The sequence below is a fragment of the Telmatherina bonti genome (genome assembly GCF_933228915.1).
Source record: "Telmatherina bonti genome assembly, chromosome: 4".
In the NCBI taxonomy this organism is placed as follows: domain Eukaryota; kingdom Metazoa; phylum Chordata; class Actinopteri; order Atheriniformes; family Telmatherinidae; genus Telmatherina; species Telmatherina bonti.
In genome coordinates this window covers 4,579,592-4,604,837 of record NC_136622.1, presented here as the reverse complement: position 1 = coordinate 4,604,837, position 25,246 = coordinate 4,579,592, and the positions used below count along the sequence as shown (strand labels likewise).

General features: G+C 48.9%; 1 protein-coding gene across 3 annotated transcripts in view; it reads left to right on the top strand.

Moving 5' to 3' along the window:
• The window catches only part of flna (filamin A, alpha (actin binding protein 280)), a 45,404-nt gene that overhangs the window by 7,523 nt on the left and 12,635 nt on the right, over positions 1-25,246 (top strand). For all 3 annotated transcript variants that reach the window (XM_079239307.1, XM_079239306.1, XM_079239305.1), the window contains exons 2-23: positions 2,078-2,511; positions 13,887-14,138; positions 15,104-15,201; positions 16,519-16,666; positions 16,742-16,860; positions 16,938-17,015; positions 17,549-17,711; positions 17,791-17,991; positions 19,853-19,990; positions 21,170-21,296; positions 21,377-21,513; positions 21,589-21,785; positions 21,853-21,966; positions 22,463-22,606; positions 22,684-22,807; positions 22,907-23,067; positions 23,150-23,240; positions 23,645-23,814; positions 24,000-24,117; positions 24,409-24,521; positions 24,625-24,774; positions 24,859-25,177. In XM_079239307.1, coding sequence (XP_079095433.1) covers positions 2,142-2,511; positions 13,887-14,138; positions 15,104-15,201; positions 16,519-16,666; positions 16,742-16,860; positions 16,938-17,015; positions 17,549-17,711; positions 17,791-17,991; positions 19,853-19,990; positions 21,170-21,296; positions 21,377-21,513; positions 21,589-21,785; positions 21,853-21,966; positions 22,463-22,606; positions 22,684-22,807; positions 22,907-23,067; positions 23,150-23,240; positions 23,645-23,814; positions 24,000-24,117; positions 24,409-24,521; positions 24,625-24,774; positions 24,859-25,177 — 3,532 coding nt within the window. In that variant the 5' untranslated portion in view covers positions 2,078-2,141. The remainder of the gene's footprint in view (positions 1-2,077; positions 2,512-13,886; positions 14,139-15,103; positions 15,202-16,518; positions 16,667-16,741; positions 16,861-16,937; positions 17,016-17,548; positions 17,712-17,790; positions 17,992-19,852; positions 19,991-21,169; positions 21,297-21,376; positions 21,514-21,588; positions 21,786-21,852; positions 21,967-22,462; positions 22,607-22,683; positions 22,808-22,906; positions 23,068-23,149; positions 23,241-23,644; positions 23,815-23,999; positions 24,118-24,408; positions 24,522-24,624; positions 24,775-24,858; positions 25,178-25,246) is intronic.

Genomic DNA, 25,246 nt, shown 5'->3' with positions numbered 1-25,246 from the left:
CCATTTTCAGCAACCATCATTAGCTGTTGACATCAGAATCTTGTTAGTTTTAGGAAAACGTTTCTTCTTTCATTTTAAAAAGCTCGGCAGGATGAGTCCCACCTGAAAGTCCTGAAACATCGAGCAAGCATGAAAGAAACTTAGGAGGTTCCGTCTGACTGAGCAGAAGGTCATCCATGTGTGTCCTCAGGTTATAACAGAATGCATCTTCTTCTGTGTCGCCAACAAGCCGAAAGGCCTCGCATGCAGCCACGGTGAATACTGTAAGACAAGAAGCAGATCTTTTTCCTGAGTCAGCAGCCATGTTTGCACTCTACCTGCTATTGGCTGGCTGATGTCAGACTCAGGGTGACCATGTGACCTACTCATTACGTCCTGTGTTCTGTTAAACCTGAGAAGTTCAGAAAGAAGACGGAACTTTGTCCCACAATGATCTGAACTCAGACACACGTCTCGCATCATAAAGCGACCCGCTCAGTCAGAACTGTGAGAGGAAGTGAGGTGATGGATCAGGTGTGACGTCTAGACCTTCGGCGTCGAGCCGAACACCAACCCTCTGACCGTAGAGCTGTGACGTCATGCATGCGCTCAGATCAAAGCCGACATTCAGCCTGTAAACACGGAACATCTAAACCAAACAAACAAGAGTTACATCAGCAGGAGAGCTGATGTTCCCTCTGGATAACTCAAATATTTATGGCTCCTGGGAGCCGTGAGCTTCAGATGAGCTCATATCCGTACAGGGACCCATGAGAAGGGATTTCTGAACTGTTTATCATCAGTAGTATCACTTTGTTTAGTCCACCCTTTCCTCTGAGTTAGAGATGGGAGGAGATACGTTAGTTTAACCCATTCCCACATCCCCTGGTGCAAACTGAAATGTGTCGCATTAAAACATTACGCTTCTGAAAATGGACTGAAAAGGTCAAATAACTGAATTAGAGTAGATCCTAAAGCAGTAGATCCTCTTTTCTGGGTTACATGATGCTGGTGTTGACTGGCCAGCCAGCTTAAAGCAGAAAACCCTGAAAACAACAGCAATCTCAGACCAAAGAGCTGAACATGGACAGAAAAGGCCTCAGAAACGAGGCGAGTGGGTCTTTTACAGTCAAACACTGAGTTTCAGATTCGAAACATCATGAAAAAGCACAAACAACTTTTCTCTCCATCCTTTTTCAGGTTTTATAACGTTTTAACACCGTGCTGTTTAAAATGTTTTCCTCACATGTACGTGTGTGTGCGAGGCTTCCAGGCAGGATGGGAACGTGTCTTCATGCCACCAGTAGAGAGAAAAGGAGGCTGACGATACGTTTCAGAGCACAAACCGCTGCTGAGCCGTAACCCGGCCAGAGGAGGCCAGCTCACATCATTTGTTCAGGAGCATGATGGATGCTGCTCCTCTGGAACACGAAGCTCTCCTGCTGCTCCACGGTCCCTTCTGTACGACCCGCTGATGCCTCCAGGCTGGTCTTACAGGGTGGAAACTCTCTCAGCGCCACTGCTGAGCTGTTAAATCAGATTCACTGAAACGTGGGAGTGACCAGCTCACAGATCCACCGCCATCCTGCAGCTTCACCAACGTACTGACCCAGCTCCAGCTTCTTCCTGCTTCGCTTGCTTGATGCTTAGTTTGGAGCTCTGGAAGCAGAGCAACACATTTTCCAGCTGATTTCCATCATGCTGGCTGAAGAACAGGGAAGCTTCTTGCTGCAGGATTTAGGTTGAAATGCCTGAAGCTTCAGAAGTTTTCCTCCTTTTCCAACCCTGAGCTGTCTGGGTTTGTTTCGCCTGGACAGCATCCAGGTGATGGAGTTTCTGCTTTATTTGGGTTGATAACAGAAATGTCTGTCTGGGAATTAGTCAGTCACGTGCAGTCTGTGTTTTCACATTGTGCTAATGCAAAGCTGAGATTAGATTGAGGCAGGTTGCAGATGGGGAGGAACTCTCATCAGCAGCAGCTTGGGACTTTGCGGGGCTGATGAATGACGCGTCCCGCACTCATTAGTTGCGTCATCACACCTGATGCTGTTTGCGAAATCTCCTGCTCATGTTCTCTCTTGTCTTCTGTTCTCTCCAGAGAAGCTGTGAGAAGGAGAGGGAGAGCAGCAGGCTCGAGCAGACTCCACCCCGAGACCTTAAAAATGAGCGCTTCCCACCCCCGCCTCCACCAGAGTGCCGCGCCCGCACCCAGCTCTCTGTCCACGGACAAGGACGCAGACATGCCCGCCACGGAGAAGGACCTGGCCGAGGATGCCCCGTGGAAGAAGATCCAGCAGAACACGTTCACGCGCTGGTGCAACGAGCACCTGAAGTGCGTGAACAAGCGGATCGGGAACCTGCAGACGGACCTGAGCGACGGGCTGCGGCTCATCGGGCTCCTGGAGGTCCTGTCCCAGAAGAAAATGTTCCGCAAGTACAACCAGAGGCCCACCTTCCGCCAGATGCAGCTGGAGAACGTGTCCGTGGCTCTGGAGTTCCTGGACAAGGAGAACATCAAGCTGGTGTCCATAGGTGGGTGTGAAGCGCGAGCGCGCGCGCGTGGAATGAATGGGTGCCAGTGTGGGGCTCCAGACAGCTGACCTCTGCAGACTGGTTTGGACTTTCTGGGGTCGTGAATGTCGGTGGAAGCAGTTTTTACCAGTTTCTGCTGTGCTGGAGAGCACAACGCGCACGCGCAGTGCTGGTTTGTGGCAGCGGTCTCTAAACGTGCACGTTTCTCTTCCATCAAAGTGTTTAAGTCTGCTGGTAGCATGACGTGTGTGTGTGTGTGTGTGTGTGTGTGTGTGTGTGTTGGGGGGGGTCTGGTTGTGAGGAATGGGGCCCCGGGGTTCCCCAGCTGGCCTAACCGGGCCGGACCAGTCTGAGCCAGGGTCTGGATGTAACTTGGGCCTAGTTGGACAGAAACGCTGAACACACACACACACACACACACACACACACACACACACACACACACACACAGGCCTATTGTCTGTGCTCATGGTGAACTGGGTCTCCACAGGAGACCTGGCTGCTGGTTTATGACATAAACTGGGTTTAATGGTTCTGCCCACATGAAGTTTGCTGCGAGCCGACAGCAGCAGCATGGAGGTTGTCCTGCACGCTCTGATCCAGCGGTGGTCTCCTGCAGACAGTCCCAGGAAGAGGCTGTGATGGTCTGACGTGAATCAGACATGACTGAGTCCTCGTCATCCTCGGGAATGTCTGGCTCACTCCGGGCTTTCCACACAGATCAGAGGCTCCTGCTGCTGCCAGGTGGAGCCGTGGTTTCAGCTTCGTAGACAAAGCTGGATGTTCAGTGGAGACTTTATTTAGGACTGTGTTTGACTGTTGCATGGTGGTTATCCAGGTAAGGATGCAGGAGTGTCCTGCTTTCTAATCTGTGTTAACTGCTTGGTGTTCAGTACCAGGCTCCAGCGATCCTCCCTGCCTGACTCATCCTCATCTGGCCTTTTGACTCATTTAATCAGAAGATGAGAGGGGAGTGTGCGCTCCTCTTACTTCCTCCTTTCATTGCGGAAAGCGGACACACCCAGGCAGCAACGCTCACCACAAATTGCCAAACTGCCATCTCTGCTTAGCCTGCAGTCTCTGCCTCCTGCTTTGCCCTGAACCTCTTCTTCACTTTAAACCCTTGGAGATGAAGTTTGTTTAAAGTTTTTATCCTGACTGGGTGGAAGTAAGACCTACCCATTTATAAGGTGGATGTTAGACGGCCACACCTGTTTCACTTCTCCTTTTCATTAGTTTACTTGTTGCTAAACATGGAATAGAATTGATGTGCAACTACGCCGAGTGTAACATTGTCACTGGGAGTTGCCCAAGAATGGCCAGTAAGTTGCTGCACCCAGAAGGGGACCTCCGTGTCCCAGCGTGGGGCGGGACCAGTGCTACCAGGATGTGTACATAAACAACCTTCTATGCTGTAAAGGAATGTAAATGCCTTTGAGCTGAACTCATGCAGGTACCTGCAGAACGTAGGAACTGGACAGGAAAGTCCAACAGGACTCCATGCCCTCCTGCTCGGACCGACGGCGTTTAGATGACGACTGCCACTGATCGAATGTAGGAAAAATCCAAATGCAGCATCAATCAAAACCAAAGTATTAATATGAACATAAATAACTAAATATAAGTTGTTCTGAATTGTTTGAATCTTGTCTGTAATTCCAGAAGTAAATGTCCTGCGTTGGTTTTTCGGAATATGAAGCGAAGAGCAGCTGCTAACTGCTTCAGCGCTGCAAAAAGATGGGAAACGTGGAGCAGATGCAGGTGGTGTCCAAAGATTTAAGCATTTTTCACTTAAAAATAATCAGTCTTGTAGATGTGGTCAGTCTAAATGTAAAACACCTGAGATTTACCTGAAAGGGTTAATACCTCAGCAGAGGTTCTCACTGTGCAAGAATCGGATCCAAAGCACAACTTTCCCATGAAAATGTAGTTTTTCTGTAACGTAGATAGACAAGATTATCATCATTATTTCATATCATATATTTAGAACATTACAAGTCCTCTGGGATAAATATTAATCAGTGATATTTCAAGCCTTGAAGAGTTTGAATGTTGCCGGGTTTAAGCATGTTCTCTCAGTACTTATTAAAAAAAAAAAAAAAAAAAAAAGTACTGAGAACATGCTTAAACCCGGCAACATTCAAACTCTTCAAGGCTTGAAATATCACTGATTAATATTTATCCCAGAGGACTTGTAATGTTCTAAATATGTGATATAGATATGAAATGATCTCATTTATCGTTACAGAAAAACTACGTTTTCATGGGAAAGTTGTGTTTTGGATCTGATTCCTGCACAGTGAGAACCTCTGCTGAGGTATTAACCCTCTCAGGTAAATTTCAGGTGTTTTACATCTAGACTGACCACATCTACAAGACTGATTATTTTGATAAGTGAATGAAAAATGTTTGGACAACACCTGCAACTAAGTTTTATTTTATTTTATTTTTTTTTGTAAACACTGGAGCACATTTAACTCTTAAAGAGCCAGGATGAAGATTTGATGACAGGATATAAAATCTGCTCTTAGTATTGCAGTGAAGTAATGCATGTTCAGGTGACTGCCACCATTTGACACACACTGTTTCTGCTTATAAACTGGGCCAGCATGTAGAAACGGTTGCTGCTTCCGTAGGAATGAAGACGGTAAAAAGCAGCTTGCTGGGTCTTATCAGATGCTCCTGATTGGATTTGGTATCAGCAGGTGAGTACCTCCTCCTTAATGAATGCAAACATTTTTACAGGTTAAGAATCATCCTGGTGTGTATGCAAAGTCCTCAGCATTCATTGTAAAGAAGTAATCGCTCTGAGAAGGCTTAAAGCCACATTCAGTCCATTTCACCAGGAGAAAGGAAGACTCATAGCAGTATTTATGTGGCTGTTTGTAATTTTTCTTTGGTAAAATCATGGAAAGTTCTAAAGAAAGTGTTTGGATGCGAGGATGTTCACACAAACACGATAACATGTGGTGATATCAAGCATGACCAGAGCCTTCCTGAGTGTAAAGGTTTCAGGGGTTCAGCCTGTTCCTGAGGTCAGGATCCCATAAGGGGAAGAAACTGGTCTCCCTTTGCCACAAAAGCAGGGGTTTGTTAGCGGCATCTGGATCCCGGGGGGGTTACGTGACGGTCAGTAAGTCAGATGTCTTTAGGGGCTGTTTAAGGCTTTGTAGTTGAGCAGGAAGATGAAATGTAGCAGGAAGCTGATGGAAGTTCAGAGATGTGTTCATACCTGTGCTCCAGTACTGAGTCCACCTGCAGCGTTTCAGAGCAGCTGGAGGTGATGCAGGCAGCCGCGACGGCTACCTGAGTTCAGTCAGCTGTTGGGGTGAAAGCAGACCAACTTGTGCATAAAGTTTTACAAACTGGCAGTCTAAATGAAACGACTCATTTAGAAGAACTTCTTTCTTACTAAGAACCATGTGTTCACTCCGAAGCTAAAATAGTTTTACTCCTCTGCAGCCTGGATCTCATGCAGCTGCTGAATATAACAGAAGTAGGGATGAAACAAAATGTCTTTAAGATGACCGAAGGACATTTTGGTTCCATCCAGGATTGTTAAAAAGATCAGAAAAGACTTTCAAAACCGCTTTTTCTGCAGAAAACATTCAAGATGGCTGCCAACCTTCCCACCAGCGATTGTTCTAGCAAGTCCGTCAGACCATGAAATGCTTACCCTGCGTATCGGACTCATCAGGTCTCAGTTACCTTGTTGCCTTTCATTCTTCATGGGAGAGCCTGGACATGTCTGGCTCTGGTAGAAGGCTGCAGGAGAAAACCTGTCTGAAAACAAGATGGTCCAGTCTGAACAGACCACATGACTCCTGGTGCCGCGTCTACCCAACAGATGGGACCAAAGTACAGATGTTTGGACATGATGCACAACAACATGCAGTCCATGGAAAATACCGACTATAGCGTTGGCATAAACCCCCTACCAGCTGTCCGGCATGGTGGTGGAGGGCTGGTGGTGTGGGCCTGGTCAGTCAGCGAGGACACCATGACGTCCTGTTAATGACCTGCATGTGGAAGATGATGCCGTGTGTCTAAAGCTTGGCCGACTCTGGCTCATGCATGAGGGCGGTGATCCTAAACATGGCGGCAAACCTCCAACAGAATGAAGGTAATCAAGGCGTTGCGGTGGTCCAGGTAAAAGCTACACTTAGCCTGGTGTTGATGTGGGACTTGTCCCACTAGCCAACACCCACTAACGTCAACGGACTGAAGCGATGAGATGTGGGCAGCTGATAAGCTTTATGGCAGATAAAGATGGATCTGCAAGTCTTCCAGTCATTGGTTGGAGTTTTCCACAAACTCTGCAGTTAGGTTCAGAAACTGTAAAATTCTCTAAACATCAGATCCAAGCTGGAAATTCTGAGCCAACAAAGCTGCTGCTGCTCTTCAGCATCGACCAAACTGCTGGTCAGCTCCTGCTTTGTGTCGTCGTGTCATTAGAATCTGATGTCAGGGTGGGTCACCTGTTGTCGCTCTGCTGGATCAGCGCCGCAGTGGCGCTCGCCTACTTTCCCACAGCCATCAGACTCCAGGTGCTCGTTGTAAAGAGGTCTCAGCTCGGTAGGTAATCTGTCTAACAGAACCAGCCATGATGCGGCTGCAGCAGCAGACACACGACTACTGATAAGTCCAGAGATCTCACATGTGTTGATTCAGCAGTTAAAGCAGCAAGGCTGCCATCTAGCAGGGAGTGGAGTGACACTCCACTGTCTCCGCCTTGTCATGCCATGTCTGTGTTTAGTGTGCACACTGCATTAAACGGCTCTTTAGGCTGGTGAGAACGCTGCTAGTTTATGTGCTTATTTGTCCAACGCCCGTCTGTCTTCATGCTGACGTTCCTTCATCCTGTTTATGGCATCAGCTGTTCAGCAGAAGACGTGTTTATGCAGAGGTTTGTGCTGAGTCTGCGCCCAGACCTGATCTGAAACACAGGAACACTTCTGTACCAAACCTTTGCTGTGTGGCGTTCGGGGTGATTGTCCGGCCAGCGCAGGCGGGGTGCATCGTAAACACGGTGGCGTAGCGCTGAAGGATGTGCAGGTTGAGAATATCCCTGCAGCAGCAACCAGCTGTCTCTCCTGTTGCACCACAACAGAATTCTCTTCCATACTAGTGACTGTTCAGTATCAGGTGTTAAAGTGAGGCCCGCTCATCTGGTCTCAGTCCGCTGGAAGGTTTTCATGTCGACTTGTGGAGTTTGGTTTGAAAGTGATGATGTGCAAAAGCAAACAGAAAGGTAAAGTTATGAAATTCTCATCTGACTGTAGAACTGGTAGAGATGCCAGGTAACTTGGTGGTTCTGCATCCTGTCTCTCCTCCGAGACCTGGTTAACAGTAAACGATCATCTCTACTCATCATCTCTTGCTCTGTCCCTCTTTTACTCTTCCTCAGTTTTAGCAATGGGCCCTGAAAAACCCAAAGACCACATCATGACCTTTATTCACAGTAAACTTTTAAAGCTGAAGTGATGCAGATCTAACTGTTGGGAACCAGATTTCTCCTGAATGTGTGCGATCAGCGACACTTCATTACAGCTACTGACTTCCTCGACGTGGTTCGTATCTAAGTCGTAAGAAACGATGCGCGCTAGAGGTAGAAAACGGGGAGCTTGGTGTGATGGAGGGAGATATCTGGTCAGACAGGGTGAGTGGGTACTGTGGGTTAGCAGACGGTGCATTCCCATCCATTAGTGGTATTCTGGATATTGCATTACATCATAGTTGGACAGATGGCCCAAAGCCCATGCTCCAGGCTCAGACTGAACACGCATAAAGGAGCTTGTTCTCTTGCTGTTCATCAAGGCCACATGAGAACACATCCTGCATGACGTGTTCAAGGGAAGCGCCGACTTGCAGAGTTCTTACTGGAAGGTTTAAAACCAAATGTTTCAGGAGGGGATCGGCGTTTCCAGACCAGTTGTTCGTGGTGGTGTTTCCTGGAAGCACACAGCTGATTAAACCTCATCTATCATATTTATACTGAGCTTGTCTTCCACCTCTCATCCCCTGGCTGTGTCTGAACATCTTCTCCACCTATCCAACGTTTCTGTCCTATCAAACAGACCTCAGCTTGTTCTGAGTCGCTCCTCTTCTCAGAATGAGCTTTAAAAATGTCCCTTGAAGCTCTCCCCGCCTCTTTTCTTTCTTGTCCCTCCAGCCCTCGCCTCCCTTCCCGTCCTTCCCTCCCTCCTCCCTCCCGTCTGTAACCAGAGCCCAGGGAATGGGAGGTCTGCCAAGATCCAGTTTGCTTTTGCCCTTTTAAGGCTAAAAAACCGGAGGAACTTTTTCAAGCAGAGGGAGTGAAGCAAAGGAGAGCGGAGGGAGGGAGGATGAATGGAGAAGGGAAGAGCAGGAAGTGGAGTGGCTGGTTGCATAGTTTGAGGAGGAAGGAAGGAAAATAGGTCAGAGTTTGGATGTTTGCTGATGGAAACGTACTTTATAGCTGATCTTTGTATTCATCACACAGTATCAAATTCTGCAAAGGCTCATATCTTAATGTACACTTTGAAAGTGTGTGTGTGTGTGTGTGTGTGTGTGTGTGTGTGTGTGTGTGTGTGTGTGTGTGTGTGTGTGTGTGTGTGTGTGTGTGTGTGTGTGTGTGTGTGTGTGTGTGTGGAATGCGTGACGTTTTCTCTGTGTTCTGTCTGGACACACTGTAGAGAAGCGTGTCTTATCCACTCATGCTCGCCTGTATTTGCGTTATGTAAGTATCTTTGGGAATCTTTCCAGGCATGAAAGTTTGGAATGTGCGGTTTATTTGTCCCACACACCTATTGCTGTGTTTTATATGGAGCTTAAAGGGTTGCTGTGGAACTTTTGGCCACTGGGGACACTAAAGCTGAAACCATAGGCTGCACGACATTTGCAAACTTCAACTGCTTCCATTATGATGCACAAACCAGAACACTTCCACAAAGCTGAAACTTTCTAAAAACATTAGATTTGACACAACTCGTGTCAACTTTACCTGTTTTTGGCAAACAACAACTCTGGGAACAACTTCACCGTTTTGGTGACAGTTCTTGGTTTATTGTAATTTGCAGCTTGTGCCACTAGGTGTCACTGCACTTTATTTTTTTACCCCATGAATGGTGCTTTATAGTAATGAAGGATAATAGTTTAATGTTTAAATTGTAGCTTGACCATGTTTAAGCAACTCTCCCTTCTGTCTCGTACAAAAACCAGCATGAATCCAAACTGGTGAACAGAAAATTGTTTTGACTTTGTAAATACAGTAATATTGAAACTTTTTTCCCCTAAAAAGCCGTCTTAACTTTCCTCTTGACCAATTAGACAGACTGTTACTAGAACATATAACCTGCCAGCCTTTCTGTGCATCTGTGTGGCTAACTCCAGCGGTTGGCATCTGGCACACATCGGCCCACTGAGCTTATGTTTAAATGCTCTGGTCATTTGTCCCTTTGTGGAGCTGATTGTCTTTAGTGTAGAAACGGTGGAAGAAGTCTCCATCCCAACATGATGGCTTGTTCTCGGATGTTCTGGTACAGTTGGAATCTGTCATGATTATTTTACTTGGTAATTGTTTTATGATTGCAATTTAAGACATGCCTTTTCATCTGTAAGCTCATTTTTATGTCACTGTTGCAGAGCCTGTAAATTCCAGATGTGGCGTGTCCATAGTGCAGGGGTGTCCAAAGTCGGTCCTCGAGGGCCGCTGTCCTGCAGGTTTCCCATGTATTCCTGTTCCAACACATCTAGCTTCCACTAAATGGATCAAACAGCCAATGACGTGCACAACTGATTAAGCTCTACTACTAGTTAATTTGAATCAGGTGTGTCTGAGCAGGGATACATAGAAAACCTGCAGGATTCTGGCCCTCGAGGACCGGAGCTGGACACCTCTGCCATAGTGGGAGGTCGCGGTGCATTGAGGTGATTAGGCTGGGCGATGAGACCAAAAGCTCAGATGTCCTCATAACAATATTAGAGTAATTCTGTGTCAGATGTGTTTGATCTCCTTCCATCTGCAGGAACTATGGCTGTACGGCGTTCCACGCCTGTTGCAGCGTTTGGAGTGCTTTCACCTCCACTCGACTCCACTGTTGTGGCTTTTGCTTGTTGACCCTGTATTTGTCATGATTCTTGTCCAGGTGATGAAAATAAGTTGTCAGAGTCCGTTGTTGGGACTGTGAGCTAGTCTGGTTCCACGTTGGTCTTGTATCCAAACCACATCCACAGGCTGGTCATGTTTTAGTGAATTATCCTCTGAAACACGTCTGCGACAGTCTTCATGTTTTAATATCGCAGCGTGCCGTAAAGCGCATCTTGACATGAATACTGCAGTAAAGCACCTTATGGTGGCGTAAACGATCGAGGCTCATATTAAACGAAAGACGTTTTCTATCATCCAGATATAGTCATATTGCCCAGCCTCGGAGGTCATTTAAGCATTTATGATTTTAGCTGCTTGACTTTTATCAAATGGAAAACTGTGTGGAAATCTTGTATTTCATGCAGCTGTTTTAAAAAAAAAAAAAAAAAAAAAAAAAGTAAATGAAGATATTTCTACTCTGCTGCACCATGACTTGTACTCCGGGCCCACCAGCTAGTTTCACCGCTGATGCAGAGGGTTGCATCCTCTTGTTTCCCGTCTTATCCGCTGCATCTTGTGCCTGCTCAGCGGCAGCTGTAGCTGGCTTCGGTAAGGAGACATCGGTCATTTAAATCCTTTACCGTGCCATGCTGCAGCCCTGTGAAAACTGGTGCATCTAAAACATGTTAAAACTTCACAGTAAATCAAGAGAAAGTTGGAGGCCTTCATCAGGTATTTATATCCTGGATATCCTGACGCTGCACTGTGGGTGTTCCTCTGCCCTATGTGAAGAACTGCAGGGACCACGACGGGCTCTGGGAAGGCGGACACCCCAGGACTTTCTGACGGACTGGGCTGCTTGTTTGTGTCCTACAGGATCTCGGGACTAATCGGCTCCAGATGTTCCAGGATAACCTGAATGTTGAGCAGAGACTTTCCTCTTGCTGTTCTCCTGAAACTCAGGGAGAGTCGGGCTGAGGGTCAGGGGTAGCCATGAAGTCACGCCGTGTCATGGGCCTGGTGGGGGTGGGAGCCAGTGTCCCGCTGCACCAACAAGCCAGATGGATGAGTCATGGGAATGTTGGGTAAAAAAGGAATATCAGCCACTTACACTCATTATCTACGTATGGCGGCCTCTCCACTGGAAGGGGGGGGGTGGTGAGTCAGGCGAGTCTGCGGTGATTTGTGTCCGTATATGGGCTCCATCAGGCTTGGTACGCTGTGGTCTGTCAGGAATGCTGGCAGATTCTTTGAATGTTTATTAGCTTCCAGAGGTGGAGAATAAACTCATCTGCGTACATTCGCAGAAAGAGTGTGTGTGTGTGTGTGTGTATTTCCAAACACCCCGGAGGAGGAGGTGATCTTAGTGTGGCGACGGCATACGGAGGCAGATTGCAGAGAGACTCTGACGAGGACCCGTCATGGCAGCTTCTTTTCCTTTAGGACCAACATAAGACGGTGTAGTAATTAGTTTTCACCGTGTCTGGTGTGTGTTTTGGTAACATGGTGGTGTTTCTGAGTTCAGATTGTGGAGCCTGAGGTGGTTGTGTGGCACACCCCTGTTGTAGCTCATCTCCATTCCTGCTGCAAGAAGCAACGTGTGAAACACAAGCATGCACAGCTCAGACCTTCCTCTGACTGATCAGCAGCGTTTTAAATGGCCCACTTTACTTCTGTCCTCAGGCAACCTTCTCTCTTCAACTTCTCCTCTTTTAACCCTGTAAGACCTGACACGGTGGTAAGTTTTTCTAGGTCTTTGTTACAAAATGTGCGCGCCGAGCCCAATAGGAGGCAGAAGACGAGCATTATTGTGTTCAACAGGATTCACAGCAAAGTTTTTCTCAAAGTGAAGCAAAAGGTCTCAAACTGTCTAAATATGAAACACTTGGCTTTCAAGGGTTAAATTAGCGTTTTATTTGTCAGTGTTAACAGTTTAGATGCATTTCTTTCATATGGAACATGACTGGACATGAGCAGACAGCTGGGGCGTATCCTGGAAGAAGATGGGGATAAAACCAAAGCATTTGTAGACATACCTGCTGGCTGGTTTCTCCTCTCCCTGCCTGACCAGCTTCTCATCTTGGAGCGTCTAACTCAGAACCTGGTGGTTTAGACCACATCCAGCCTGACCCTGCTCTCAAACTCTTGTTGTGGTTCATAGCCAGTAAGCTGCAGACGCTGCCTCCCCCCCCTCCCCCCAGCTCTCCTATGAAACGGTCTGCAAGCGTTGATGAATCTGAAGTTTGTCCTTTGTTGTGTTTTTGTATTTCCAGAACCAGACTTTGCCTCTCATACACTGCAGACTCCTAGTGTGTGTGTGTGTGTGTGTGTGTGTGTGTGTGTGTGTGTGTGTTTTTTTCAGACCATTCTTACCTCCTTTAGCCGTGTTCTAATCCATCAGAGATGTGATGATCTTGCTCCACCCTTCCCTTTAGGCTGGATGTCAGCCATCATCCCCTCCATCTGCTCCCGACGTGTGTGTGTGTGTGTGTGTGTCTCATGCCCAGACTAGCTTCATGTTGCATCACTCTTCTGCTCGGAGCGACATGTGAGGTGGAGGCTGGAAGCTCGGATAGATCAGGTAGATCCATGAGGCTGCAGAGTTGCAGTCTGCTGAAATCCCTTCATGTTTGCAGCGCTTCTGCCCCCAGTGCTCCCAGCAGCGTTGTAATAGTTTAATGGGAGTAAACCAGGGTGTAGATCTGATAGCTGTTCTAATTTAGCATAATTTACCCATGGGGGGGGGGCCCTGTTGGAAGAACTGCAGTGACCCGAGAACTGAACCCTGAGGGCCTCCTGACAGGAGGAAATGATGTTGCTTTGAATAAAAATAAGTTATGAGCCATCCTGGACTATTTCTATCCAGCCTGTGTTCCCAGTAGGCTGTGGTTTCCTCAGCCAGCAGCTGCAGGGACGTCTCCCTTCAACCGGTGTTCAGGTTAAAGTCATTTCACACCTTTTTATCAGTGCACTCGTCGCAGTTGCTATCTGTACGAGGGCCAAACATGGCTGATGGGTTCCCGGTATGCACCCCCCCTCCAGCAGGGCAGGGATGCATTCATGCCACACCTGAGACGCCGATGGCAGAGAGATTAGAGGGAAATCTGGAGGTATTTAAAGGACAAGTCATTTTTTATCCTTTTAATGAAGGAACATCTCCGTAGTTCACAGCGATGAGGGGTTTTTCTCCACTTTAGGGTTGTTTTGAGTTTTAATTTGGGGCTTAAATTCCCCTTTAAACTGTGTCCACATGGAGAACATCTCAGTCTGACTCTGATTTCTGATCTGACCCTCTTCTGCTCTTCAGACTCTAAAGCCATCGTAGATGGGAACCTGAAGCTGATCCTGGGTCTGATCTGGACCCTGATTCTGCACTACTCCATCTCCATGCCGATGTGGGACGAGGAAGAAGAGGCAGATGATGGCAAGCAGAAGACGCCCAAGCAGAGGCTGCTGGGATGGATCCAGAACAAGCTGCCAGAACTTCCCATCACCAACTTCAGCAAGGACTGGCAGAGTGGCCGGGCCCTGGGGGCCCTGGTGGACAGCTGTGCTCCAGGTGAGGGCCAACGCCAGTGGTTGGAACACACTGGTGGAGGTGAAGAAGTAACCAATGTGTCTGTTAGTCAAAACAGCCAAGCATTTAGAGCTAGCGAGGCTTTCCTCTGGACACCGGCTGCTTCATGTTCTCATACAGCTGCTTATGTCAGGATCATCCTTTAATATAACTTAACATAACTTTAAGCCAATGAAACGCTCCGATTCTTTCTGCTGATCCTGCTCCTTTCTTTTCCAAGCTGTCTTGATGAATATGAGGTAAATGTTTAGCTCTTTATAAAGAAAAGCTGGATAGGAGGGATACTGGAGGTTTGTAGCACACACAGGAAGGGACTTCTTCTCTAAGCAGGCCTGAACTGAGGACGGAGGGAGCTCAGCCTCCACATGACATGAGGATGGAGTAGGAGCCTGCAGGCATGGGGTGAAGGTCTGAGTAGGTTTCCCCTTACATGCTCTGCATGTTTGGCATACCTGCAGATCACCTTCAGCCCTGAGCCGGAGATAAGGGTTCAGTAAGCTTCCATTTCCCTCCAAACGCCTGAAACATGCAAAGAAATGTCCTTAAAGTGCAGCTATGCCTAAAACAAGCCGCTGTCAAAGGGCCTGTTTTTCACGCTCTGCTGGACCCAGAGACGTAAACACGACCGCTGCAGATCTGCCGTGATCCTGCCTCTACCAGCTGACCGCCGTCAACACTGTTACTATGGCGATGACAGACCGACCGGCTGTTAACGGAAGCTGCTGGATTCTGACTGCAGTCCACTGGAAATCCATTTAAATTAGTATTAAACCTCAAAGTGTGTGTGTGTGTGTATAACAGAACTTTTGCCAGGCAGAAAGCTAAAATAACTTTGACTGCGTCTGGTTTTATTAGCACGCTGAACTCTTTATTCTTCCATTCCACTTCTGATTGATGCATGGCAGAACTTCTACGTAGTAAATCCTGAAGTTCTTCCTGTCCTGCAGGTCTGTGTCCTGACTGGGACCAGTGGGATCAGACCAAACCAGTGGACAACGCCCGTGAAGCGATGCAGCAAGCTGATGACTGGCTGGGCATCCCACAGGTGAGGCGACCTGCCTGCACTCGCTGCGGAGTACTTCAGTCCATGGAGTACTGGAGGTTTCTCAGGAACCAGTACTGCTTATCGACACAGGACTGCTGATAAATGCAACGTTTTCAATTTGAGCTGTGTGTGTGTGTGTGTGGAGCTGTGTGTGTGTGTGTGTGTGTGGAGCGCTGTGTGTGTGTGTGTGTGTGTGTGTGGAGCTGTGTGTGTGGAGCTGTGTGTGTGGAGCTGTGTGTGTGGAGCTGTGTGTGTGTGTGGAGCTGTGTGTGTGTGTGGAGCTGTGTGTGTGTGTGTGTGTGTGTGGAGCTGTGTGTGTGGAGCGCTGTGTGTGTGGGGAGCGCTGTGTGTGTGTGTGTGTGTGTGTGTGTGTGGAGCGCTGTGTGTGTGTGTGTGTGTGTGTGTGTGTGTGGAGCTGTGTGTGTGTGGAGCTGTGTGTGTGTGGAGCTGTGTGTGTGTGGAGCTGTGTGTGTGGAGCTGTGTGTGTGGAGCTGTGTGTGTGGAGCTGTGTGTGTGGAGCTGTGTGTGTGTGTGTGTGTGTGTGTGTGTGTGTGTGTGTGTGTGTGTGTGTGTGTGTGTGTGTGGAGCTGTGTGTGTGGAGCGCTGTGTGTGTGTGTGGAGCGCTGTGTGTGTGTGTGGAGCGCTGTGTGTGTGTGTGGAGCGCTGTGTGTGTGTGTGGAGCGCTGTGTGTGTGTGTGGAGCGCTGTGTGTGTGTGTGTGTGTGTGTGTGTGTGGAGCTGTGTGTGTGTGTGGAGCTGTGTGTGTGTGTGTGTGTGTGTGTGTGTGTGTGTGGAGCTGTGTGTGTGTGTGTGTGTGTGTGTGTGTGGAGCTGTGTGTGTGTGTGTGTGTGTGTGTGGAGCTGTGTGTGTGTGTGTGGAGCTGTGTGTGTGTGTGTGTGTGGAGCTGTGTGTGTGTGTGTGTGGAGCTGTGTGTGTGTGTGTGTGGAGCTGTGTGTGTGTGTGTGTGTGTGTGGAGCTGTGTGTGTGTGTGTGTGGAGCTGTGTGTGTGTGTGTGTGTGTGGAGCTGACGGTTGGCCCTGTGGCGGCGGCGGCGGCGTTTCCTCTGCCTCTGCAGAGGAGCTGCTTTCGGCTCTGTGGTCTGCTGGGTTTCATGTCAGTCTGGTTCAGGTACTTTCCGGCCGGTGCTGCCAGTCACTGTGTGGCTAAATCACAACATGGTTCTCTTGTCTGTAATGTTTCCATGGCAACGTGACAAAGCGTGTGGCGTGCTGATGAGCTGGAGGATCCTCCTGTCTGAACCGGGACGTGGTTAATGATTGGTCCTCCCGGTAAAGATGCTCCTCTGTCTGAACTGCAGGTGATAACCCCTGAGGAGATCGTCGACCCGAATGTGGACGAACATTCGGTCATGACCTACCTGTCCCAGTTCCCCAAGGCCAAACTGAAGCCCGGCGCGCCTCTCCGACCCAAACTAAACCCCAAGAAGGCTCGAGCCTATGGGCCCGGTACGGCTCACTCAGCAGTCATTTGGTGAATAAACTCTTATTTTCTGCTTTAACCTGCTGCTGCTCTGCCTGAAGGCATCGAGCCTGTCGGAAACGTGGTGATGAAGAAGGCCGTGTTCACCGTTGAGACCATCAGCGCCGGGATGGGAGAGGTGCTGGTTTATGTGGAGGACCCGGCGGGACACAGAGAGGAGGTTTGTCACTTCTCATGCAGCTCATCTTCATGGAAACTTTCATCTGCTTTTGTAAACGACTTGTAAATGTTTTTCAGGCTAAAGTGACGGCGAACAATGACAAGAATCGGACCTACTCTGTTTTCTACACTCCCAAAGTGACAGGCATGCACAAGGTACGCTCAGCTCGTGCTGGTAAACGCCGCTTTCAGATGATATTTCTACTTTCATTCCCACGGAAACCAAGAGTCCGTAGAATATTAATCAGAACATTTCTGAGTGGGGAAACTTCAGCCACTGAGTCATTCTATGGAACCACTTCCTCATACGTTGCTTCTGAAATGACTGAAAGGATGTCGAGTGTTTTCCGGCTTCATCAGTCATCGAGTCTCGCACCTTTTTAAGATTTTTATTTTAACGGGATCGGTAACGTCTGTGTCCCGGTGACTGGACCGGTGCAGCGTCGAGCTCTGGACCTGGACTTTCGTTTCGGTGCGTTCAGGTTCCAGAAGGGTCTCAGGACTTCGGGCGCTGCTGCCGGTCAGACGGGCCTAGAAATAAATTTACTGCGAGTCACAAACTGTATCACGAGAAATAAGATGAGAACAGCCCCCCCCCCCCCTACCAGCCTGCGCGAGTAAAGAACCTGAATGTGTGGATTTCTGCCCATAAGGAATCACTGACCTGACCCCCCCCCCCTCCTCTTCAGGTGACCGTGCTGTTTGCAGGACAGCACATTTCCAAGAGCCCGTTTGAGGTGGAGATCGGCATGGCTCAGGGAGACTCCAGCAAGGCCACGGCGCAGGGACCCGGCCTGGAGCCCTCAGGAAACATCGCCAATAAGAGCACCTACTTCGAGGTCTACACAGCAGGTAGCTGCGAGGAGGACGGTTCGGGGAACCAGATGTGTGTTTGTGTGTTCCAACGGATCTGGTGGGCTTCCTGCTTCAGGTGCAGGAGTTGGGGAGGTGGAGGTGCTGATCATGGACCCTGCAGGCAAGAAGAACACGGTGACCTGCACCATCGAGGACAAAGGCAACAGCAGCTACCGCTGCACCTACAAACCCACTCAGGAGGGCCAGCACACCATCTTTGTCACCTTCGCTGGCGGTCAGATCAGCAAGAGCCCCTTCACCGTAAACGTAGGCGAAGGTGAGCTTCAGATCGCCATGGCAGCATGCTTCATGTGTGTAGTTTAAAGTAGCTCAGCTTCTCCTCAGTGATGAATAATTAGCCTTTTCCCTTCTGTCTCTTCCTGCTGCGATGCTGGATGTCCTCTCCTCTCTGATAGAGGCCTGCTGGCGTCTGTCTCCTCTGTGGAACGCCCTCTTCCTTCTGCTGTCATTTCCTGTTTCCTGGGATCTCTCTTGGGTAGCCGCTCTCTCTCTCTGTGTGTGTGTGTGTGTGTGTGTGTGTGTGTGTGTGTGTGTGTGTGTGTGTGTGTGTGTGTGTGTGAGACTGACTGCATGCATGTGTGTGTGTGATCTTTGTTGCGGAACATATTTGAGCGTGCTGCCAGTTTGTGTGTTTTGTGTAACTGCGTGTCTTGTGACTAACTTTCCCTGTTTAGACTTGTGCTCATTGTGCCAGCTGCCTCTGATGCTTCAGCTCACGGTGACTCAAACATCCCAGGAGAAGCTCTCCTTATCAGGACTTATAGATGTTCATGAAAACACCCGTTCATGTGAAACCATCAGTGTGTTAGATGAGGGACCTGAAGCTTCATCTCCTCCTGCTCAGTTCTGATAATCAGTCTGGTCCGGGAGTGCAGAAGTCTGGTCCGGGAGTGCAGAAGTCTGGTCCGGGAGTGCAGAAGTCTGGTCCGGGAGTGCAGAAGTCTGGTCCGGGAGATCTTCCGTCCTGCAGCTTGTGCATGCATCCCGCCTGCAACACGCTGGGCCTCTGCAGCACTGGATGACACGCAGACGGAGGAATTCAGCCGTCTTGTTGAGGCATGTTGGAGAGGAGATGCATGGAAACGCTGCAGGATGGTAGATCTCCCGGACCAGACTCTGACTCTTCTGATTTAGACCAGAACTCTGTTTACTGTGAGATGCTCTAGTTCTGTAGGTGGCCGTCGCCTTCAGGCGGATGGATACGTCCTTTCTGACGCCGTTTTAACTTCACACATCAGACCTCTAAAGACTAATTCTTTAACAAAGACCTCAAACCACCTGCAAAGAGAGATCCCTAAAATATCTGATCAGATTTTTGTTGTTGCAGTTTTGGTTTTAAATGCTGGCGGTGCTTTAAAATAAACTCCTGGGTGAAAAGACTTTCTAAAGAGCCGTTTGGAGGTTGGTCTTTGTTTCTGCTGAGTGACTCCTCTAGCAGTGATGCTAAACTGTAACATGAAATGTCAATAAAACAGAATGAGTTTATTTCCTGCAGCTGTTAAGGTAAAAACACATCATTTGTTTTTGTTTTTAATGCTTTTGTTCCAGATTTATTTATGAAATCATTTATGTTCAGAAAGAGAAATGATCTACATGAATATTACTGTTGAGTTGTCATAACCCTCCTTACAGCTGCACAAACATTTTCTACTGACCATAAATGAGTCCTCCTTCCTACAATCTGCAGCTTCAGTGTTTTAATAACCTGCGTTTACATAAAGTAACATTTTTAGAATCTATAAGAATGTAAACGTCTTGTTTCCTCTGCTTCCTGCAAGGCGTTGTGCTGACTCAGCAGCGGCGGCTTTAACCCTTATGATCCAGAGATATGAGGAATACCCGGCTTCCTGCGAGGACGGTTAACCGCGGGGTGGAAATGTGCTCTGTGGGATGAGATAAATGAGAAGCAGTGGATGAGTCTGCAGGCTGGCAGGAAGGAGGCGAATGTGGAATGCTCACTGCAGACTTTATTGGATGGAAATAGTTTGGTTTTTACATACTTCACCCCGCAGCTCGAACCGTTTCTCCACACTGAAACCACCAGCAAGCTTGCATGTGGTCGTCATGTTTGAGTCTCTTTGTCTGCTTCCCATTTACTCCTGTGTCTCCATCCGCAGCGTGTAATCCGAACCTGTGCAGAGCGAAGGGTCGGGGTCTGCAGCCAAAGGGCCTGAGGGTGAAGGAGACCGCAGACTTTAAGGTTTACACAAAAGGAGCCGGCACCGGAGAGCTGAAGGTCACCATCAAGGGCCCCAGTGAGTTGCATATCCCACAGCGGCGCTGATCCAGGCCGAAGCTCGCGCTGAAAGAGTTAAAGTCCGTTTTAACCGCATCCAAATGAAAACATTTATCATGAGGAGCTTCTATACGCGGCCAGTTATGCTGTTTTAATCCATTTAGTTTGTTTAGAGTCAGGATCACGTTTAATGTCAAAATTCACATCTTCATAACAAACATGGTCCTCTGGAAAAAACCCAAAACAAACAGCCCATAATATCACACCAATTAAACAGTTATCAGAGTGTTTCTATGGCAACGTGCTGCTGCATCATCCCAACATGGCGGTGCTGCTTCCCAGACAACCCCACGTTGGCGCTGGTTAGATTCTTCATATGATGAGAATCTTAACTAATCTACATGGAGAGCATTTCTCCAGACCAGAGGGGGGGGGGGGGGGGGGGGGTGGGTGTGTGTGTGTGTGTGTGTGTGTGTGTGTGTGTGTGTGTGTGTGTGTGTGTGTGTGTGTGTGTGCGCGCCTGCCTATTCACTAAGAAATGAGCAGATAACCACAGAAACATGACAGATCAGAGTCTTTGATGCTGCTTCATTAAAACCGGTTTGGTCCAGTTATCTGGCAGCATCACGCTGAGTTATGAGTTTCAAGCCAAATCTAAAGTTCGCTTCCTCTGCAAAGAAAAAACGGCACACTGAACGTATAAAATAATTATCCTGCTGAAACATCTAAGTTCTTTTCTGATCATTTTTGAGGATTTGTTATTGTTGACCAGCATATTTTGGGAAAAACTAAATGAAGTTCCTGTAACGTCACCGCAGAGTAAGCTTTTAAAACACTCTCCTGTCCGGACTTCGGCTCGGCTCAGATAAGTCGCCACAAAGTTTGTCCTGTTTGGACAGGAAGTGAAAACACTGCGTGCTTCCTGGTTGCTGACCACTAAGACCAACAACCCGCGCAGGAAGGCCTCATTAGGAGCCGCCATGTGCTGCGATCGTCGTCGTTTCTTCAGGTTTAAAGGTTTAGTTGCATCGTTTCAACACAACTAGCTGGTTGAGATGTTTTGGTGAAATCAGCCTCTTTCACTGCAGAGCCTCAGTTTACACGATGAAGCGTCTCCTGTGGAGCGTAACGCTGCTATAAAACCAGGATTTCAGCTCAAACTTCCTGCAGTAGAACTGAAATGCTTCACTGTGTGCAGAGGGACTGGAGGAGCCCTGCAAACAGAAAGATCTTGGTGACGGTGTGTATGGGTTCGAGTATTACCCCACCACCCCTGGAACATACAGCATCACCATCACCTGGGGAGGACAGCACATCCCTCGCAGGTACAGTCCGACACGCTGGAAAACGCTGAAGTCCACTAAGGTCGTGTGTGTGTGTGTGTGTGATGAGCCTCTGCTTTTAGTCCCATTGAGGTAAAGATCGGCGCCGAGGCGGGCCAGATGAAGGTGAGGGCCTGGGGTCCAGGCCTGGAGGGAGGCGTTGTTGGGAAGTCTGCTGACTTTGTGGTGGAGGCGGTTGGAGACAATGTCGGTACACTGGGTACGTAGCAACCAGAGATGAAGATGTGGGCTAAAAGGATCCTAAAAGGCTGAGCCAACATGTTCTGCTGCTCAGGTTTCTCTGTGGAGGGTCCGTCTCAGGCCAAGATCGAGTGTGACGACAAGGGTGACGGGTCCTGTGACGTGCGCTACTGGCCCACAGAGCCTGGCGAGTATGCTGTGCACGTGCTCTGCAACAACGAGGACATCCAGCACTCCCCCTTCATGGCAGAGATCGGCAGCCTGCCGGGGAAAGACTTCCATCCTGACAAGGTACGGCGACGTCCAGCGTGCTCGGCGACGGCGTGAAACCGCTTCATTCCTCCCGTCTCTGTTCCAGGTTAAGGCTTACGGTCCCGGCCTGCAGAGCAGCAGCCTGGCTGTGGGAAAACCCACAGAGTTCACCGTGGATGCCAAGCAAGGAGGGAAAGCTCCTCTCAAGATCGTGGCTCAGGTACGGACAGCTTTAACCCTGTAAGGGAAACTCGCTGACATACGTAGAAACTTTAGTTTGGCTGAAAGTTTCTATAGAGTAAATTACAAGACTTATTTGTGAAATAACGGAAGTTATGCAGTAGTCAGTGGACGGTTCCCCCCCAACGTTACGCTTCAGACTGATCTCTGGGTTGTAGCCTGACTGGTGTGGAGAACTCGGACTGGTTCTGTGATTTCATGGTTCAGTCAGAGACATGTTTGTCTGAAGGGTTTAAATGTGGTCATTTTGGCCAGTAAAGGGTTAATGAATCCACACTAGCAGATGTGCTGAACATGGTTTACTGTGGAATGAGAAAACATGCAACGTGTTTATGATCCAAGCTGTTTAATGAGTTAAACATGAGGTTAAAGGAAGAGTTTTGGTAGTCCTAGCGGTGCATGTGGCCTCGGCACGCCGCCGGCTTGGTTTCCTTCCACTTAAACCTTCTACCTCTGATGGCTCGTCGTCTTCTCAGGATGGAGAAGGCAATCCTGTGGATGTCCAGGTGAAGGATAATGGCAACGGCACATACACCTGTACCTACACCCCCCGCAAACCGCTGAAACACACGGTGGTGGTGTCCTGGGGAGGGGTCAACATCCCAGACAGTCCCTTCAGGGTGAGTAAACACACTTTATCTCTGACAGATGGATCTGTTCTTCCTCACAGGAAAGTTTCTCGTGTTTCTGACAACAGATGACCGTTGGAGCAGGCTGCCATCCCAACAAGGTGAAGGTATCTGGACCCGGGGTGTCCAAGACGGGCCTGAAGGCCTTCGAGCCAACCTACTTCACCGTTGACTGCTCTGAAGCTGGCCAAGGTGGAGCAATGGAGAAGCTTTCTCCTCCTCTTCTTCTTCTTCTGGGAATTAAAGGCAGGAAGGAGTTAAAATCGCTGACTGGCTGTCTTCTGCTCCCAGGTGACATTAGCATAGGAATCAAGTGCGCCCCCGGCGTGGTCGGACCCGCAGAGGCTGATATCGACTTTGACATCATCAGGAATGACAACGACACCTTCACTGTGAAATACACCCCCCCCGGAGCAGGCAGCTACACCATCATGGTGCTCTTTGCCGACCAGGTGAGTTGGACTCCTCCACTGTGGATGAAGCCGCCTGAGGATGTCTGTTTATAAAGGGCTGTGTGTGTGTGTGTGTGTTTAGGCCATTCCAATGACCCCCATCAGGGTGAAAGTGGACCCCTCTCATGACGCCAGCAAAGTGAAGGCTGAGGGACCAGGACTCAGTCGCAGTGGTACGAACACTCGGCCAAAACGAAGAGTTTTGCTTCAGAACCATTTGAGATAAAATAAAGGTTTTCGTCTTAATTCTGCAGCTTGAAGTATTAAAGTATTAATAATCAACGGCAGTTTTCAGATGAAGTTCTGATGATTAGAAAGCTGGCAGGATGAGCCGGAGGTAGTAGTCCGCCCAGCTGCAGCTTTGTGATAATCTGCAGCGTTGTGGAAAACGTCGAGCGTTTCTTTTTCCTCTAAATGCATGAAAGAAGCAGGTAAACATTGTCTGTTGCTTCGCTGCAGCTCGTCCTTCGTTTTCACCAGAGCTGCGTGTGAAACGGTTCTGATAGTTTCAGCAGAGGGTGTATGACCGCTACATGTGAAACTGGGATTTCCTGGTTTAACTCTGTTCTGCTTCCAGGGGTGGAACTGGGAAAACCCACTCACTTCACTGTGAGCACGAAGGGGGCAGGAAAGGCCAACCTGGACTGCAACTTCAGCGGCCCCAACAAAGGAGAAGCTGTCAAAGACTTTGAGATCATCAACAACCACGACAACACACACACTGTGAAATACACGCCGGTGCAGCAGGTAAGCTGGGAGGGGGGCTCCCACCTTGTCTGTGCCTCACGCGGGTGGTCCCGCCAGCTGGAGTGTTTCCTCCACTCGCTAAACATGAAACCTGCAGCGTTCCTCAGACTGGAAGCGGATCGCGTCGATGCATCTTTCTGCTTTTAGTGACTTTGATCACATGGAGTCTCTCCCGTCTGCACCAGGGTCCTCTGGGCGTTGCCGTGACCTACGGTGGAGACAACATCCCTAAGAGCCCCTTCAATGTTGCCGTGGCGCCCATGCTGGACCTCAGCAAGATCAGCGTCTCAGGCCTTGGAGACAGTACGTGCTTCGCCGCCATGTTCGGATTCAGCTGCGCTGCGTTTAGCAGCCGCTTCACCTCTTTCCTTTATTCCACTGCATGTAGTTTGTTTTGAACCTTTTCTGTCTGAGACATTGATCCTGACCATCAACGCTTCCAGATCAGTGTCTCATCTCGTAATTCTCTTTTCTTCCATTTTTCTCGTTTCTCAGATTTTGACTCATAATTTTGACGGAACATGAGAGGTTTTAGTATTTCAGCTCTTCTGTGTGTATTTAGGTCATAATTCACTCTTTTCTCTTTTTGTGTAGAAATGACTGTTGGGAAAGACCAGGAGGTGACTGTCAAATCAAAGGGTGCTGGTGGTCAGGGCAAGGTGGCGGCCAAGGTGACCGGACCATCAGGGAAGCCGTTGACCAGCAAGGTGAGGTGTTTCACCATGCAGACCATGTTATGTGCATATAAAGAATAACTCAGTATTTTCTTCTTAAACAATGTAGTTTAAGTGGTTTATGTTCATGTTCCAGGTTGAGCCGGGTCTGAGCCCAGAGACCAGTCAGGTGAAGTTCATCCCCCGGGAGCTGGGGCCTTACCAGGTGGAACTGACCTACGATGGCGTTCCAATCCCTGGATCACCTTTCACCCCCACAGCTTACCCTGCTACAGATCCCTCCAAGGTCAGCCGCCGTCACTGAACTCCTCCCTGACTTCTCTGCATCACGGTGGTCTGACAGCAGCCATGTAACCCCTCCCCTCTGCAGGTGCGCTGCTCGGGTCCAGGCTTGGAGCGCTGCAAGGTCGGCGAGACGGGCGAGTTTGTTGTGGACTGTACCAACGCCGGTCCGGCTGAGCTGACCATCGAGATCATCTCTGACAGCGGGACTGAGGCAGAAGTTCACATCCAGGATAACGGAGATGGGACCTACACCATCACCTACATCCCCCTCTATCCCGGCTCCTACACGCTTACCATCCGCTACGGTGGCCAGGATGTGCCCAACTTCCCCGCTCGGCTTAACGTGGAGCCGGCAGTCGACACCAGCGGAGTCCATGTGTTCGGACCCGGCGTTGAAGGAAAAGGTAACCTGCTGGTTTTATGTCCCGCTTCAGCTTGGTGTGAGAGAGTAAAAACTGACCAGAGAAAAACTA